Source organism: Vanellus vanellus (genome assembly GCF_965231255.1).
Source record: "Vanellus vanellus genome assembly, chromosome: 15".
Classification (NCBI taxonomy): Eukaryota; Metazoa; Chordata; class Aves; order Charadriiformes; family Charadriidae; genus Vanellus; species Vanellus vanellus.
Window position 1 is genome coordinate 12,351,144 of NC_138920.1, and position 19,614 is coordinate 12,370,757.

General features: G+C 36.6%; 1 protein-coding gene across 1 annotated transcript; it reads left to right on the top strand.

Moving 5' to 3' along the window:
• Positions 1 to 3,618: 3,618 nt before the first annotated feature.
• SPO11 (SPO11 initiator of meiotic double strand breaks) lies at positions 3,619 to 18,439 on the top strand (the record flags this gene model as incomplete). Its single annotated transcript, XM_082490869.1, has 13 exons — positions 3,619 to 3,716; positions 6,212 to 6,373; positions 9,393 to 9,481; positions 10,102 to 10,168; positions 10,382 to 10,490; positions 11,119 to 11,205; positions 12,886 to 12,922; positions 13,145 to 13,254; positions 14,175 to 14,274; positions 15,600 to 15,637; positions 17,222 to 17,298; positions 17,502 to 17,613; positions 18,284 to 18,439. The coding sequence occupies 13 exons, from the start codon at positions 3,619 to 3,621 to the stop codon at positions 18,401 to 18,403; spliced, it is 1,206 nt and encodes a 401-aa protein (XP_082346995.1). The 3' UTR covers positions 18,404 to 18,439.
• Between the last annotated feature and the right edge of the window lie 1,175 nt (positions 18,440 to 19,614).

Consider the following 19,614-nt stretch of genomic DNA (forward strand, 5'->3'; position numbering starts at 1 on the left):
CCTGTTTTGTCCTAACTTATTCACAGTAAAAAACATTGGCTCACAAAATGTCTGTCCTTCCAAAGATTGTCCGGATCACAACCAAGGAAGCAGGAAAGAAACTGAAGCTTGCTGGATCACAGTAGGCATACTCCCAAAAAGCTCTTAAATGGCTGGTGGAGGTTTTTTTTTTTCCTGTTCTTATTGTAGTTTTTGAGTCTTCATTGATCTCCTTAAAACTCCTATCTGGCCCAAATATGGTCTCTTGCACTGAATCACTACCTTTAACTGAGCTCTCCCCTTTTTTTAGGCTTGAGTGAAAGACTGGATTTCACATGCTATTTGACATAAACTGAAAATAGGCATATCAGGTCCACTGGTGTGCTTACCAGTCTATTAAAAGAATTAAAGACAGACCATTTGATGAGAAATATTTACCATAGCAATCATGAAAACTTAATACAAGAGACTAACTACGTATGACAAGAGGAAAAATCTTTTGATAAGATATGCAGTGAAGAAAAGGAAAAAGCATACATATGTTTCTACGTATTTTATATGCTATTTAGTCCACTCATGCAGTTATTTATATACGAGAAATCAGTAACAAGCAGTTTAAAATCTTGGCACTAAGATAAGGGCACATTTTTGTTCCATATAGCGCTCTCGTTGTGTAGTATGTAGTGGTAGCAACAGGTTTTGATCCAGACAGGTTTTTCTTAAGCAGATACAGACAGACTTTGAAACTGGCATCAGACAGCTCGTACAGACTATTTCATAGCATAGCTTCCTCCAAAAGTACACCGATAAGAGCATATGTTTATGATAGGAGACAATCTTAAGGGAAGTTTTTGGGAACAGGGTATCTTTTAAAGCAAACAAATCTGAAAGTGTTTCATTACCTATCATACTTCTTTTATCAAGGATTAGTGAAATCATAGTGTTAAATTTAACAGCTTCGAAGTAGTAATTTTCTTTTCTCTGCCTTCTGTGGTGCCCTCTACTGCACATCTTTGTAGAAGCAAGACAAACACTGCACTAACTGCACCAGTTACACTGCTTTTTTCACATTTTTCTTTCCATCTTAACATTTAATAATGGTTCGTTATATGTTTTCCTAATAATTTTACTTCTAATATCTATGAAAAATTCAGTCAGTATTTGCAATTGAAATTCTTTTTGTTTGTGTATTTGGTGGTTTGGGTTTTTTTTCGTTTGTTGGTTTGGGTTTGTTTTTTTTTTTTATGAGCAGTGTTTAAAGGGGGGAAATAAATAAATAAACAGTGGTTTAGGAAATTAACCTGCTAGTTCATTTCTTGATTGTAGTTCATCTACTGCTCATATTCTGGATACTGATTTGTGTCATTATAGATATATATATATATTTATATATGTGTGTGCAATATTACGGTTGAAATGGAAGTTTTTGTTATTGTTGCTTGTTTTTTGATCTCTGCTTTGTTAACTCAGGTATAAGCATTGAGTATTTTGCTTGTGCTTTTTTATAGTTGCTGTTCACTGCTATGAAGAAGAGGTAAGTCATTAAGTTAGCTTCTTGCAAGTTGATGTATATAGTTTTGTTTGCAATCTGTTGCCAGGGGCATGATATAATTTTGTCAGTTCTATATCAAACAAGAGCCTGTTGATTTTGATGTTAAATTGTTGGAAAAAGCTACAGAGATTTTACATAAATATTTCCGGGGTGATCTCAAGGTACCCAAAGGCCAAGACTTAAGATGAAAGATCTGAAAACTTCATTTTATTAATTCCTCTTTCTTTTGCTTGCCTCTTTTAATTGAAGCACCTTGTGTTTATATCATCATAGCCTGAGGTTTTCCTTGAATAAATCAATGTATGAATTTTTTAATTACCTACCTAAGCTGGATCTGGACTGCTTACTCTTAGGAGTACCGGAGAAGAAAGGTTCACGGGTAGAAGCCACCTGCCTCCAACATTTTAAACACTATGTTGTCTAACTTGGTAACAACAAGTCTATGCATCACAGCATTTGAAATGCTGTTGGCAGCGAGCTCGATACAGCACAGCTTCCAATATTACTGACTGCTGTGCATAAAAGACGATTTTATCAACAGTGAGCTATAAAAATTTTTCTCTAGAAAGGACAAGCCTTTAAGATATTTATCTCCTAAGTAACTGCTAACACTCTCAAAATGACCACTGTCAGGCAGTCAATTACGATGATGTAGTTAGGAGTTGAAAATATGCTTTGGCATATCATAACTGCAAAGGTGAGAGCAGTTTAAATTCCGAGGATTTGCTTTTTTTCACCATTGAGCTGCCTGTGAAGGAGCCCCGATCTCTGCACCCAAAACCCACTGAAGAAACTGAGCTCGTGGTTCTCCTCTGGGAGGACCCGGGGCTGCAGGGGGCGGTTTCAGCAGTGAAGAGGAACCGGCCATGCACTGCTGCGCTCCTCTGGCCTTCACAGGGTCTCCCAGAAGTATTACAAAATTACAAAGAGTTTAAACTTTGTGAAGCGAAAGAGAAGGCTGGAATTTTTGTAGGAAAAGCTGAACAGCTGTAGACAACAGTTAAGAAAGGCATCAAAATGATAATTGCATGTGGGGTTTCTTTTCAAATTCGCAGTCTGTCTCTGGCCGTGCATCGTCCATTTTGAAGTGATGTCCTCTGGCCGAGGATACCACATGAATCATAAAAGTCTTGGTTCAGCCATAAGCCTTACAAAATTTAGCATTTTTTTCTTAAATCTTGGCTTCCTTGGAAGCTGGTGATTCATGACTCTTAGAGTTAAGGGTTTATTGTTTGTTCAGAACACAAGTTTTTAATGGTGTATTAGGAAAGATTTGAAAACATATCCCAAGTCTATTCAAAAAATTCTGAATGCCGAAGGCAAATTATAAAAATAGTATTAAATATTTAATCTCAATAGAAGCCGAATTCCATTTTGGGGAAGGAAGCTGAATTTTCAACACTTGGAGTTGCACTGGAGCTTTCAGCTATTTTGGCTTTCTTCCAGTCGCTTGAGATTAGTCAGAAAAACACATTTGAAACTGAGGGACGAAAAGAATTGCTGGTCATTCAGAAAGGATGAGAACAGTATTGATAAGCCATTTGACCGCTTCAGCCGGATTTATTCCAGTGACCTTGAGATCTGGGTGCTGTGGAGTTTGTGTTTAAATATCTGCTCACGCACAGCAGCTCCAGAGATGGCTTTGAGGCTCAGCTCCTCCTCAGTGGAGGATGTGGTCAGTCAGGAAGGGCAGGAGAAGGTCCCTGTCAGTGTGGGCGGGGCCATCTCCTGTCTGTTAGCAAGACCATGAAAAGCCATTGGTCAGTCAGGAAGAGCGGGAAAAGCCATTGGTCAGTCAGAAAGAGCGGGAAAAGCCCTCAGTCAGTCAGGAAGGGCAGGGCTGGGTCCTGTCCATTAGAAAGGGCAGGAAACGCCCTCAGTCAGTCAGGAAGGGCAGGAAAATCCTGACTGGTTTCCACAGCAATTTTCTGCTCATTCTCTCTGGCCCTATGGTTTGACTTCAGATCATGAGTTTTAAGTCCAGCACGTAGAATAGCCTTTTCTAATTTCGTTGGTAATCTCTTTTGCCTCTTTTTAACGTGGTGTCACCCCTTCCAGAGCAGTTGGATTGGTCTGCACCAGCCTTCATGGAAGACCACAGTGTGTGTACCACTGAAGAGCCAGCTGGGAACAAGGACAGCTTCAGGGAAACAAGTCAGCCTGGTCATGAGAGCCACATCCCTAGGTAAAAGATGTGAAAAATAGCACCCATACTCCCTTTCTGTGGTAACACTTAAGTAGGTAGTCCGCCATTGTGCAAAAGTGGAAAACATACTTCCCTACAAAAACACAGGGGAGAAGGGGCCGTCTCACTACAAACAGCATCTCTGTTCCCTCAGACCTCTCCAAAAAGTCTGTAGGTACAGACAAAAAATACAGAAAACCATGACAAAACAAACATACTGAATTTCAGTAACAAAAAACTCTCGTGTTTTTTTTAAAGACTCTATACACAGTATATCAGCCTCAGAGGCTAGAAGAGACTGGGCATATCTTAAAAGTATTTTAAAAGGATAATAATAATAATAGTGATGACTTGGAGAGTTCTTAGTCTTCGTGGCAGGCTATGAGAACTGCACGGCTTTAGCGACGTACAGTTCTGGGGTTTGGAGTGTGTTGGTTTATTACATTGCAGATTTTTATTTGTAACTGTTTCTCTTGTGTAGTTATATTGTTTGCTTGCTAAAGGTGCTATAATACTAATCTTTTGTGCTACTAATGTTGAAGATCATTTCTTGTGCTATACAGAAACAAGTATCTACTCATGCTGCAATGTGTTGGAAATGATCAGGCAAACCCTGCGAGACACACAGTGCCTACCCCTTCTGTGCTCAAATTTCGCTGTTAACTAAACCAGAGTGAATTTTAAGTAGGCATACTTGCCCAGTATTGTATGTTTTCTTATTAAAATCCAGTTAATCTCTGCAAAAGGAGACAGAATATCAGCGGGGGGTATACAGAGAATTGCTGTCCTCTACCTCCTATTTTGCCACATTTACAACTTCTGTGGGCCAATAAATTGGGAAATTGGGATTGGAACAGAAACCTGGACTTCCAAATTCTGCAGCAAACTTTGAAGTACATCTGGAATATTAAGACAGTTACATTGGACAAAACGAAATGAATAAGTAACATATTTATGAATATCAAAGCAATGACATGGTTTAGATTTCCTGTCTACCTATCTATTCTTTCATCCATCAGCCCACACATAGTTCTGTCATCTTTGGCACTCTAACTTTTATTTTGTTGGAGGTCTGCACCATAGTCAGCTTTGCTTACCTATTTCAGTCTTACCACTTGCTGCATTACACATTTAGCTCACCGGCCAACCATTTCCTCTGTGCTTAATAGAATTTATTCTTTGGGTATGGCAGTGAGATGTAGGATTTTAATTAGGAGGAAGAGACTGTGAACCTGAAAGTTAGGGAATCTTGGATTTGGTTATGAAGGTATTATACAGTAGAAAATGAATTTTTATATTGGCTGCATGTCTTCTTATATTATCAATACTGCAAATGCTTCACTGTTTCACCTTTGGAAAGGCATTAGTCTCTCTGTGTCCAAGTTTATTCATCTGAAAACCAGAAAAAAAATCTTGTATTGTGTTTGTTGAAATGTTTAATGTTATTGGACAAAAATGTTAGTAATACTAGTAGGGTTTTTTTATACAGATACTATTACAAATAACATTTTTAAATAAAAGGTTAATACTTTCCAGAAATTGCTTTCAAAAAAACGAATCTCGTTTCAGCAGAATGAGGAGTAAGTGGAAGTTGAGCTACACAATGGAAGAAACATATTCAGCTGATAGAAGAGAGGTTTAATGACACTTCATTATTGTTTAAGGAGACTCATAGCTAGGTTTTAAAAAATCATTCTTGCTGATTTTTTAACATGGGGGTAATTCATTTGTGTGGTGTGCACTGGTATTGACTCATCTTTTCTTAGTATATTACTTAATGACAAAATTGGACTTTGCTGATAAAAATTTGAGCTAAAATAAGTTTTGTCTATTCTTTTAATTCCTACATAAGCTTATGATAGTGTATAGTAGTACACCTGTAATTTTAAATTGGAGTCAGATTGCTTCTTATGAAAATAAAAGCATTTGTCATAACACTCAAACCAGCCTATGGTTTTGCTGCAAGGAATCTTCTGCAAGGTTACTTTGTCTTTTTAGGTGAAACATATAGATTTTATTCTTTTCACAGTGCATCTGTTGAGACTAAGCCTTCATATAATTAAAGCCCTTAACAGTTTGTTCAGGGCAGCAGATCAAAAGGTTAACATGCAATGGTACAACAGGAAGTATTTGTACTCTTGAACATTTTTTAAATTTACAGCATTTAAAAACAACTTAACCCAAATCATAGCCAAAGACAATATTACATCATTTATAGTAAAACATTAATCATTAGTTACAAACCAGCCAGTTGGTCTAAAAGTTCAGCTGGTGAAAAATTTGATGGTTTCAGGATTGAATAGAAATGTACTTTTAATTGTGTCCGCAGTCATGCATCAGGAATGGAAAGTCAAAGATTTTAGGGAAAATGAACAAAACAAAATTAAAAACCAAAAGAGTTCCTCCAGTTTTTTGGAAACAAATACATCCTTGAAGCAGTTTTGGATTACATTATTTTTGTAGGAGTGGGGATAGATGATCAAAACTCAAAGTAGAACTAGATTTTATCATATGAACTGTATCATTAATTTTCTTCGTTTCAGTTCTGAAGTTCTTGAAGCAATAGAAAATGTTATTCAAGATGTACTTAAGAGCTTGGCCCAAAAAAAAGCACCTGTTCTCACACTGGCTAACAGATCAGATTGGAGGAACATAGGGTAAGCATTATATATTATAAAGTCCTGTCTTACATTAATATAAATGCCATGATTATAAATTTGATTATGTAAGTTCCAGAAAAGTTAATCATACATAGTTCTATAAGTATTAGAATCAATAAATAATTTGACTTCTTAAAAAGTAATGGACAAATAAAAAGTAATGCTTAGCAACCACTCTGCATGAACAGGCATCATGTATTAAGTAACAGCAGACCATAGCATAAAGGGAAATGTGAAACTACTGTAACAGGGGTTAGAAAGGAAAGGGAGGTCCTGTAAACAATCATTTTCTGGTAGCAGTAGAAACCAGAAATGATAAGTCGTGTTAGAGTGAAAAAAATCTGGTTTGGGCTGGAAGCAATTAACAATTTTATCCTCCAATGCCCTTTCTGTGCTTCCTCTTTTCATTTTCTCTGCTTTTCCTCATGGTATCTTATTTCGTAAAATGATAGTGATAAAGTAATCATTTTGCTCCAAAGAAGATGCATCTCACCTCTTCCTGTTGTATTTCTTACCACCATATTGTGTTCTTAGTTCATTACCAGTCAATAAAGCAAACCAAGTTTCTAATAGTAATATACATTTCAGATCTTATGCCAGCTTGTCTAGAGAGGATGAGAGAAAAAGCAACCTGTCTTCCTTTATAACACACTTTGTGATTTGCAGAAGTTGCTTGTGCAACAGTATTTTTCCAAGGAGGTCATTTAAACTGAAAATACCTGCAACTGAGAGATTAATTGCTTTCTATAATACAGAAGCAAAATGATAAAGGAAGCCCTGTAATAGCTTTGGACGTCAGTGGGTTAAAGGATATTTCGATTGATAAGATTGCAGAGCTGCTTGTAAGTAGACACATTACAAACATTTGAGGCTGAGAAAGCATAGCAAAGCTTCCACGCATAACTCTTTCGTGGAATACTCATTTAAAGAGAACAATAAATTTCTATCAGTCAAAAAATCCGAGGGGCCTGAAGGTAATCAGTTAACTGAAAGGCTTATATGTTCCAGGGAATTTAATGGTTTGTGTCTTGATAGTTTGACAAAAATGTTTCACTCAGACGTCTGTAAAATTAAAATACTATAACAAAGTTTTGCAATTTTTGGCAATCTTTGGGGAAATGGCATTCCAGGCTAGAAAAACAAATGTGAGATGTTATTTGCCATCAGAACACGGTGGTGGTGGTGGTGGTGGGGAACATACAAATTAAAACAAGTTAACATCACAGTATGTTAAAAATAAGACTCATCAATCACATTAAAAAAAAAGATGAGCCGTTATTTAAGGTGGAGAAATGTAATCTCAGATATGCATTTCCATTGAATAGTGACCAATATCCCTTTTCAATACAACAGTTTAAGAAGATTAAAATAAAATTAAGTAGACAAATAAAAATAAAACCAGAATGCCAAAATATAATATGAATTGAAGAAAATATAGTCTGTGGGGCATTTTTTTTCTTTTTTAGGCAGCCTTTTTATACCTAATCTACAGAGCTGGAATCTGCTGGGCAGGAACTAGTAGAATGAGAGAATGATTTCATGTTTGAAATGTTTCTTGTAAACATTTGTAGATGTCCAAAGAGGTATTTACCTAAGAATGATGTCAATCAGTGGGAATGCCAGGGCTAAAGCAGTACAATCAGTTTCCATCGTCCAGCTATATCTTTCCAGGAAAATAAAATTAAAAAAAATATATATTTTCCATTGGTGGAAATAAGATTTTTATAGAAAACTATTCTGCTGGGGTAAATGCAACCCTAGGAAGAATTGCTGGATGTCCTATCTATTGATCTATTGGTAGTTTGCAGTTGCCTTTATGAAATATCTGTGGGAGCCACGTTGATCAAGTCTTTCAGCTTGCTGTCTTGTGAAACGAGTGTTTCGTCTTTAACCTCAGAGAGCAATCCAGCAAAGTTTTGATTACTGTTTTCCTCCCTGTTTTCGTGCAGTTACAATGTAGGGAGCATGCAAGTGAAAAGCTCAAATGTCTTTTAAATGTTGCAGCACAAAGGCAAGAAAGTTACTTTAAAGCTGTCAGGCAGATGCTACACCCTGCTGTCACTTTACATATGTACAGCGTGGTGTGTTCTGCCACCCAAAGGATGCATGGAGCAAAACCTTTGACAAAGAAAGAAATTTAGAAACATTATGTGGGTTTAAATAAAATAATGGCCACCACCAAAGCGTACCAACAATGCTTTCTAAAAGTACGTACAAAACTTTGAAATGGAAAACAATGCTTTAAAGACAGGACTGTCATGTCATAAGACACTAAAATAATTCTAAGTAAAATAATGGAGCATCATTAAGAAATAACCGATTCTTTTGGTGAAGTGTGCACCTTCAGACATGAAATGGTGAAGTTTGAAATGGTGGACCTCATTTAGATTAAATAACTGTTTGACTAGGGTGGACTGTATTTTTGTTTCCAAAAGTTAATAATGGAATATGATTGAGTTATTCTGATAACAATTTAAGGGCATAAATTAGATAATATTGTTGTAATATGAAATAATAACACTTTTTCATACATTCTATGTCAGGAAGTCAGTCAGACTTGATTTGTATTCTAATAATGATTCACATTTTTTCCTGTCATTTATTCCCTTGTTTTCTTGCTAAATAATAATTAATGCTTATATATTAACAGTTATAAACATGTATAAAATATTTTTCTTGTCTCTATTTTTATCTGGAAACTTATATATTTTAGTCTTAAATTCAGTCTTGAAGTATCTTCTTGAGAAACTCTTTGGTGTTTTGAAGCCAATGATCAGATGGGGGGCAGTTCAGTAATGTTTTGAATGGATCACTTTGGCAGATGATGACTGCTGCTTGCCTTTTCCCTTTGGCCACTCCAACTCCACCCAAGCTGATGGTTTCTGTACTGAGTCTGAAAATAGCACTAGCATATTGGATTATAGGAAAGGGGTCTGAGTCTGAATTACCTTGCAGAGAACAATTTACATATACTCAATAAGTTTACAGTTTATTGTATTTGTTTGCAACGTGTCAGGTTTAAAGATTCTGTAGGTCTACAGATGATACCACGTTGCACTAGAAAACAAATAAGAAGTGACTGCCCTAGATCAGCACCAAAATTTGGTAAGTTAAGAAAGTCCGAAAGCTGAATTCCTCTTTCTTCTTGTATTTTAGTTCAAAGCTTCATAAAAAGAAATACAAACAAACAAACAATCAAACAGTTATGCATTGTGATATAGAAATGCATGGCTAACATAGCCTGATATTATGAGCAGGCCTTCAGGTTTTCTCTATTAAATTATAGTGAGTGACAGTGAAATTAATACAGCATTCTTGCAGTTTCTACCCTCCCTGAATGAATATCAGCTGGGATTTTTCAAAAGGGATTCTTCAAAGGGATTTTTCAAAAGGTCCTCATGTAAAACATCACCCTCTTCAAGAAGCTATCTAGTAAAGGAATCTTGGAATATGGACAACATACTAATTTCTAACTCAGGCATTTAATTTCTTGGCCTGGACAGCAGGGCATACATTCCCTCACTTAATTCCCTCATTTTTTTTCTAATTCGGCTAGAAATTAAGTCTATTAATTAGTACAGTTTCTCTGTATTTTCATAGCACATTAAAACGTATGTTCCAAATTTTTATTTTATGGGACACAAATATGTGTCAATATAAAGACAAGTTATTGTATATGCATTTCTGAAAATGGATAACATATTTTGTAAAATGTATCTTTTCAGCTCTGATGCTCAAAATATTATCTATGATCTATAAGATGGTGCAGAGCAATACTTATGCAACGAAAAGGTAACATACTACATTTCTGTAATTTCAAATAAAGTTGTATTTTAAGAGTGTTATTGTGAAAACCATCCTGTAGGATGCAAACCTGTAGGATAATGGATTCCTGTATGTAAAATGCTTTAGGTTGATTTGTTTATCTATGCCCTCTATGAAATTCTCATGAGCCTACAGCTGTTTCAGTATTATAATTACAAATACAATATTTTCTCTTGATAGAGATATATATTATTCTGATACACTACTGTTTGGTAGCCAAAGTGTTGTGGACAATATAATCAATGACATTTCTTGCATGCTTAAGATACCTCGGAGAAGTCTACATATAGTAAGTGGCTTATTATGAATGTTTTTATCATTATTTCCAAATCATATAGATTGAACTGAAAGCTGAAATACAAAGAAAAGTTATCAGTAAGAAATAAGTAGTTAAAATAAAAAGTGTCATTTGTGCAAATGAAACCTAATTATGGTTTGTTATAGCACTGGAAAGGTTTCTTTCTTCAAAGAAAATTCATAGAGTTTGCTTGCTCCAAAGAGTTTGGGACAAACTGCAGCTAAGGGCCTTTTGCTATTACCTAGTGAAGGCACTGCTTAAACTTCAGAGTGCAAGACATCTGTTTAGCAATTCGTACTCCAATGATTTGCTAACTTGGGGGTTAAATGAAAATGTAAAGTCAGAGACATACCAACTTTTCAAATTTATTTGTATCTCATGCCTCACAAGAATTCTTTTGTATCTATAAATGTAGTTGTTAACATAATTTGTTGTAAGTACACCTTCATATCCGTGATGACACTAACATTGCCTAGGGTTTAAAAGTTTGATGGCAGTTGATCACTGCTTATTGCCAGTTAGAATTCTTTTCAGAGGTTTCTTGGTTTGCCTGTGCAATATACTAACATAACAGCATGTAACTTCCAATTTACTGTATGCACCTTACTGTTTTTTTCAGCTGTCTACAACTAGAGGTTTTGTTGCTGGTAATTTAAGTTACACTGAGGAAGATGGTACAAAAGTGAATTGTACCTGCGGTGCAACAGTATGTATTATAAAACAGTAATGGTAATTCATAGCATCTACCTTTGCATGATATCCTTCATTTCTTGTAGCTCAGGTTACTGTATACATTTATTATACAAACCTGTGCTTGCAGCAAATTGAGACAATACAACCTGGGTGAAAAAAGAGAGATAAAAAGTTTTGCTCAACTGTATTGCAGTTCTGAAGCTCAGCTCTATAGTCATCAGGAATATAACCTTTGTATGTGGTTTTTAGCACTACCTTCTATGGTGGGAGCCTTGCAGAGAAAGGGGTATATATTGTGTATCTTAGGCATTATATTACAATATTCTGTCAAGTAAGTGCTCTGAATCAAAGAATCCTGAACACTCTGAATATACTTTGTTTCTGTCACAATAGATTAATTTCTGGCAGAGTAAGAAAAAAAGCCTTACAGCCTGAGTTAACATACTTAGATGGTTCTCAGTGAGCTGCTTCGACAACACTGGGCAGACTCCTCTAGTAGCAACAGCACAAATGAAAGACTGAACGGAGCCTCTAAACTTAGACAAAGAAATCTCTTGCTGGACCCAAATTTTATTCTCATTTACAGAAGTTTAATGATGATACTCCATCAGCATAAGAGTTGATATGTTCTTCATTTGCCCAGCACTGTATAACCAAAGATATATCATATCAGGCTGTTTGGTCTCAAGATTATCACTTATACAGGAATTACGGACATTAGAAGGGCTTGTATTGTCAATTAATTTTATCAAAGGTGGCACTGAGCTAAAGAGAACTTTATAACCATGGTTTCATAAGAGTCGAGAGCCAAAGTGGTTTGAGGAGATGAGATTCAACTAATCTAGTCCTAAAAGATTTCCTATAGCTGTGCAGAATATGAAAGCAGGAACAGAACTCAGACTTGCCGACTGTTGTCATGATTTCCTGGAAAATGTGTTCCTTGTAAGCCTAAGTCAGTAAATTCAAAATGGAAATATAACCTTAGCTGCCTACTGTACTTTGTTTTGAGGCGGCGCATAAAGGCCCCTGTTGTTAATGCTCTTCTACAGCTCTTAATATTTTTATTTGTTGAGTTGTTCCACCCTGGCACTAGAGGTGATTTAGCAGTCAGAAGTAAAAGTAAAATGCTCTTTTGCCAAGTTCTTCCTCTAGTTCCTGTTTTCTCATCCATATGCTTGCCAGATTGAGCCAATCCTAATATGAGATGTAAAGTAAACATTACTAGGTCTTAAGATTGCTGCTCCAAAATCATTGTAAAATCAGGTTAGAGGTTAATAAAAGAAAGGATTTAATGGTCTTCAAAAAGGATACTTAAATGTTTTAAGCCTGTATTAAATTTGCAATCTTCACACCAAGCTGACTTTTTTTTCTGGCTAAGACAGATAAATAATTAATTAAGACATTGTTATCTCTGTAATGCCCATTTGATGAACAATCTTCTGTGACAGTAGCACAAACACTTTTGAAAAGCATCTTGTTATAACAGGAGGACCTCTACACAACCATACAATAGAGCAGGATATGAATGGTTGAATACACTTATAAAGAGGTGAAAATGTCAAGACTGATCTTGTATATAGAAGATGAATGCTTGTTTCAGGATGTAATTGTGTCCTTCATTACCTAACGTTGTTATTTTAAAATATATCATTTTCTCTATTTAAAATGATTAATCTCGTTTTTGTTGTTTTAGGCAGTCACTGTGCCATCTAATGTTCAAGGAATTAAAAGTATCCTTTGAGCAAGAACTCTTGCTGTAGACTGAAAAAATAAAGTAAAAGCAAAGAATATTCCAAGTTAAACAATGTTCTGGTAATTTTTTCTTTGCTTGCTGGCTCTGAAATTGAGTAATGAACACTGCTTTTGGCTCCAGAACAGGTATTTTAGAGCATTTAGTTTTAATTGATTGGTGTGATGGATCATTTTACATGCAGCTAGCCTTAACAGAAAAGATTTAATCTCACATGCCAAATTTATGTTAATTGTAGAAAAAGATGCAACTTTTCAGAGACTCCTGGATGATGACTTCTGCAATAAATTGTCCCCATGTATAATGATTACGGTACACATCTTACATTTCATATCGTCTAGATAGACGTAAGAATTTAAATAATACTTTAGCATTGTAGTGGTGCTCCAACTTGGTCAAAAGACCGTAATGAAATTAATATGAAACATGTCTGACTGTATTTTTTTAATTTTATTATCCTCATAGAAATACAAAATGCACATTCTAAAGACTTATTTCCTCCAAACATCTCCTTAGATCTCGGTAGTTTATCAACTTCATGTGCTGCTGCAAAATAGCTGCTCCACTCAGTCTCAGAAAACATTAACTGTTGAGTAACCTTTCGTCCTTCAGGATCCTAGATTTAGCAAACCCAAATGAAACAGAATTGGTTGGATTTTGGATTGTACTGAAATTGCTATGGAGCCTGGAGAATTAATAGGAATGTGTAAATGGAATATGCATACCTACATGTTCTGGGACAAATCTGGCCCACAATGAGGAAAAAACATATCCCCATACCTAAGAGAGAGAAGCCTTTATACTATGCCGCATACTGTCCAGTTATAGTCAGTCATAGCAAGAACTTGTTTTATGTTGTTTTATTAGTGCCATAAGTATTTTTGAAAAGAAAAATGTGGCCTTCTTAGACCAGCTTATACAGATACCAGGGTACAGCTGTACATCAACTCCCAGAATTACAAATTAACTCCTTAAATAGAGGAACGTATGATACTTCTACAGTGCCCGTAACCCAGGACATCTGCTGTCCTGCTCCCCAGACCATTCCTGCTTCCTTCCTCACAGAGCCAAAATAGGAGCATAGAACTTTCCCTGCAAAATAGCTGCTGGAGGAATATTTCTGCCAGCATTTTGTTTGTTTGCTTGCTTTCAAATGACAAATGTAAACACATATGTAGCCAGATGCTGTTTTAATTAATTTAAAACTGTCTCCTTTTATTTTATTTCCTTAGGGAAGAGGTGTACCAGATCTTAATACACGACTTTTGGTCAGAAAGCTGTGGGATACTTTCCAAATTCCTATTTTCACCCTTATGGATGCAGATCCGCACGGTAAATCTGTAGAGGTTCAATAACATAGAAGGGAAGCAAAATTCATTTAGAATGTTTTTTTCTCACTTTTGTGGGAAGGTGTTCAGAGCATACAGATCCAACACAATCAGAAGGTTCCTAATTTATGCAGAATATATCTAGGAGTGTGGAAGGAGTTTAACTGAAACATCAGTGCTGGCTTTACCACCCCATTGAATATACCCTTACCCTCTGTGATAATTTGTTGTGCTTTCAGATATTACTAAGAATCTTACCTTGTACCTAAAAAAGAAAAAAATATTTTATAGAATTCATAGCTCAGAATAGAGCTAGATTTTGAAAGTACCTGTGGGCCTAAAAATGAGGATACAGATAATGGAATTTTATGATCCATTGCATGATTCCACTGATTTTAATGGGAGTTAGGCACTTGACCAGTTCTAAAAGTCCCAGGAGGTCCTAGCTATAGATTTATTGAGTTAAACACCACTGAAACTGTTCCTCTGTCAAGAATTCCAGCTCTTGGCTATACCATTCCTTTGGTAAAATAAAAGGAAATAACAGGAACTTTTGTAAAGGTTGCTCAGTTTGGTGTAAAGCAAAATTTTTAACTACATTATGAACCTTAGGCCAGATAGACATGAAGAAAATAGTATGTTGGAGTCTTTTATTGGGTTTAAAATATTTCACATACAGTTATATTAATAATTCAGCACTCATGTCAATAGTTTACAGTAGTGGAAACTAGAAACTACAAGTCTGATGCCAGCAGGAATAAAGTTAATCCTAAAACAAGTCCATCACATTCTGGATGTCCTATTCTGTTACATCAGCGGCAGGTCTGAAATTTCCCTTATTTCATGAAGGATTCTGTGTATGTGAGTGCGTATGCCTTTGTTTGAATTCAGAATCTGAATTCACATACACAAAATGCAGAAAATCTCTTATGTATCTACAGTGATACCACGTGAAATTAGGAAGATTACTGCAAAATGAGAAGCAGCTGCTCAAAGCAATAGTATTAAGAGATACAGATTACACAGGACAAAGAAAGACGCTTTTTGTGATAGATGTTGGACAATGTGTAAAAGAGCTGATTATCCTTGGTTTTGAAAGAACTATGCACAGACAGCGTGAAACATTTAACTATATAAAGGTGACGACACATTATGCTCAAATTCTGATTATTTTGACATACTCTAAAAATAATTGTAAAGCATAAAGAACCACACTAATCATAAAGCCATAACTGTTATGCCATAAAATTGAATTTTTAATGCAGTCTTCTTAAACATGCCCAGTGTGCAGATAAACAGACACCTGACATTTGGTATTCTGCAACCTAGGTGTAGAAATAATGTGCATCTACAAATATGGATCTGTGGTGAGTACAATTTTCCCACTTCAAATATATTGTTTTGTAGCCTAGCCTTGAAGATGGAATGTATGAAAAGTTACAGCCTTTGTGGGAATGGTTACTGCCATTTTATCAGTTTGTTTCCACACAAAGACACGTTTTTTAGGCCTTGTGTATCTGCAGAAATGGCTTCTTCCTGCAACAAAAAGAAGCTGGATAACAATGAGAGGTGTTTCATTTAACTATATTTCAGTTTTTCCCTGCTGCACAGGCAGTTTTCAGGAAGTCCAAACAGAAAAGCGTTCTCCATTTTGCTTTGTTTCTGCCTTAGAAGAGAAATGAAGGCTGGAGGGACCTTGGGAGGAGGAGGATATATAACTTGTGAGATGGGTGACTCTCCACAAAATCATGTTATGTTGGTAAAGATTTTGTTTTGGGGTGAAAATTCACTTATGGATAGATGTGTTAGTGTGGAACATTATGGACGATGAGGCAAAGGGAACAAGAAGGCATTATTATATTACACTGCTAAAAGATGAGGTAGAGGAAGACAATATGGAAGGCAGGCAGGCTAAGGTAAAGGCAGAGGGCAGGAGCAGGCGGGCGAATTGTTCAGTACAGCAATGGAGAAATAACATCCAAAGTTTAAAAAAAAAAACCAACACAAAAAACCTTCAGAAAACTGCCAGACATCGATGATGTCAGAGTTCAAATATATGTCATAACATACGCCTCAAGGCCATCCGGGGACACAGAATTCCCAAGTTTTCAGGTGAGCTGTCACACTTTCATCTCTCCTACAAAGGAGTGTGTAAACCTGATGAAACACCATCTTCCAGGATTAAATTAAATTGTCAGGTTCCTTTGAAAGTTTATTTTGTTCAATTACAGAGCAACAGGTGTAACAAACGAAACTAGAATATGTGAAAGTTAATTACAAAAAATGGAAGTATTCCTTTATACATGTAATTTAACTGTGATACTTTGCTGTAGGGTGCTGTAGATGACAAAAGTTTTCATGGATTCTAAAAGCAACCCGACAAAATCAAGTATTACACCACCACCACCACTTCTGGCTCAGAAAGTTGGAGTCACAAACCGTTGGGAGCAGGGGGAGTATTCTGAGAAGTATCATTAATTGCTTATTTGTTTTCTTACTTTTCCGTAAGGTATTTACTATAGCCATGATACTGGACCAGATGAACCTTTGTTTGGGCTATTTTTATATGATGCGGTACTTTCCAGCAGAAAATATCAGAAATTTCCAGATTTGATTGTCATTGCTCCTCCTGGCTTAATTTTTTTATTTTTTTGGCAATCAGACTCATACTGACTGTAAGAAAACAAAACAAAACTATTCAGACTAGACCAGCCTAAACTGGACTAGTCTAGAATCTGTCTTAGGCTGAAGGGTGCATGTCTTAGCGAAGCAATGGTTTCCAGCAAGGGGATATGGTAAACTTCAGTCGCACTATTTTCTCCTGTACCATTCTGAGTGAAAATACCAAACTATCTTTGTAATAAAACCTGACCATGAACTCGGAAGGCATGTATCTCAAATAATTTAAACTAAAAGTCACTGAATGTTATAGTTGACCTTTCTTATTTTAGTCAATGTCCTTTGAGGCCCATCATCTCACCGTTCCGTCTATAAAGTGGCTTGGTCTCCTTCCATCTGATCTTGAGAGGTTAGTTATTTCCCCAAAAGAAACAGAAGTATTTTTCTGTTTCATAGACAGGAAATGCAGTCTGACTTAATGCACAAAAGGACAACTGACATGTAAATCCATTATTCTTTGCATATATTATTTTGGCTTAATATAAAGAAATAAGTTGGAATAAATGTTTTTTAAGTATATGAGAAAATGTAACAACTTTATTTTCTTTTCAGATTACATATACGCAAAGATGTCCTGATTCCTTTTACAAAGCAAGATCAAAAGAAGTTAGCAAGTATACAAAAGAGACCTTACATTGCTTGTCAGCCAATGTGGAAAAAAGAAGTATGTATAAACCTATTGTTTCCTATTTCTTACTCCCCACAGGACAATCCTGCAATCCTGTTCCTCTCTGTGATGACAAACTCTTAGTGCAGCAGCACCAGTAAAGTTTTGCAGCGCTAAAAGGAGGCCAGATTGAGACAGCCCATGCCCACCGTCTCTCTGAGTCAGTGGGCCTCTATGGCTCACAGGCCAGAACAGGCAGCTTTTTAAGCTTTCCTGCCTTCAGTCATCTGATGACCGTAGGCTGTACAGGGGATTTTACTGCTTTCCTAAATATTACAGAATGTGTTAGGTCTTTACAAGGAGGGCAATGCTTACAGCGGTTACTTACTCAGTACGAGATCACTGATCTCGCCTGTAGCTTTTAAAGCATGTATCTCAATTCAGGCGTATATTGTGTGAAATGGTTCAAAAGGAAGAAAAGGTACTGTGTACCTTCTTCCTCCTGTTTATACTCCTCTTATAAATTGCTTGTGTTACTGTGCGGTACACACTAGAGAACACACAAACATAAGTGAAATGTATCTCAGCTCAGTGACAGGGATTTTGCACTTTATGGTTCTCATACACATCCACCAGATGTAATTCTTATTTAAATAATTTCCTAACCCTGGATCAGGCTGTTACAGCATGACACTCTAATTTTTTCTTTTTTTTTTTTTTTTTTTAGCTGGAAATTATGGCAGCATCTAAACTGAAGGCTGAAATTCAAGTTTTAACTTCTCTTTCATCAGATTACCTTTCCAGAGTCTATTTACCAAACAAACTGCAATTTGGTGGATGGCTGTGAATCTTGTTTGCAAATGAAATGTTTTCCTTGATATTGACTTATTTTGTTGACTGTGCTTGGAAAAAATGCAGACACGGAAGAGTATACTTCAGTTTTTTGTTAGGTTTCTTTATCACTGTATCTAGATTATCATTATCTCTTTTTCCTCCTTCAAAATTAAGAGAAATTGCAGTTCTTTTACAGAATACTGTTGAGTCCATTCTGTGGCTTCTGCACTGTAACAATGCCAAATGCAACGGTACATACATAAAAAGATAATGAAATATATTCTTTTTGGCCAGAAAATGTTAAGTTCAGAAATTTATCAAAGAATTGCTTTGCCTTCTGCCTTAAAGCACAAGATGATGCTGTACCAACCTTTTTTTTTTTTGAAGAGAGTAAAAGACTTTAACAATTTACTGCACATGCCTCCTTTTGGAAATTATTTTAAGTACAGCATTGTGGCATTTTGTGTTTGCTGTAAAGTCAGGCTGAAAAATCAGAGATAGTTCTTCAGTACTGTCTATCTCAAGCTGCTATAAATGTTCCAGCAACCAAATTACTATTTGTCTTCAATAAACAAGTAAGCAAGCAGGTGTTACTGATTAAGAATTTAATAAATAATCCTGTTAGTGATGCACATCCTAACAGAATCCCTTGTTCATTTTCTTTATCTAGTTGGCTCTAAAACAATAAAAAGGAGCAGAAAACAGTGATGATAAAAGTGTACAATAAATTTTATGTGAGGAAACCAAATTGACTGCACAGAAAATACTTCCAAAATTGACCTACACAGTCACCACCATGGATCTTACACATAATATTTTCAGTAGACTTCTCTAGTTGGGGCTTTTTTTACTACTGTTCCACCAGTATTAAATTCAAAAGGAGTAAAAATTCCTTTTAATTTACCGCACAGTAGCAGTGGTGCTACCTACTAGTAATCTCTAGTGTCCGTGTCCGGGTGTATAAACAATGCGGATCCGCGACGGAGCCGTGGCTGTTCCGTCGGCCGGGGCCGGGACAGCGGGACAGGCCTTACCCCGCGGGACAGAGCCACACGCGGGCAGCGGGGAACCCTCCTCTCGTCCGCCCTCAAGGAAGGCTCCTGCCGGGCCCGAGCCGGCCCGAGCCGGCCCGGCCCCGCCCCGCCCCGCCCCGCCCCGCCCCGCCCCGTCCGTCCAGGGCGCAGGCGCAGCCACCGCCCCGCCGGCCTCCGCGCCTGCGCAGAG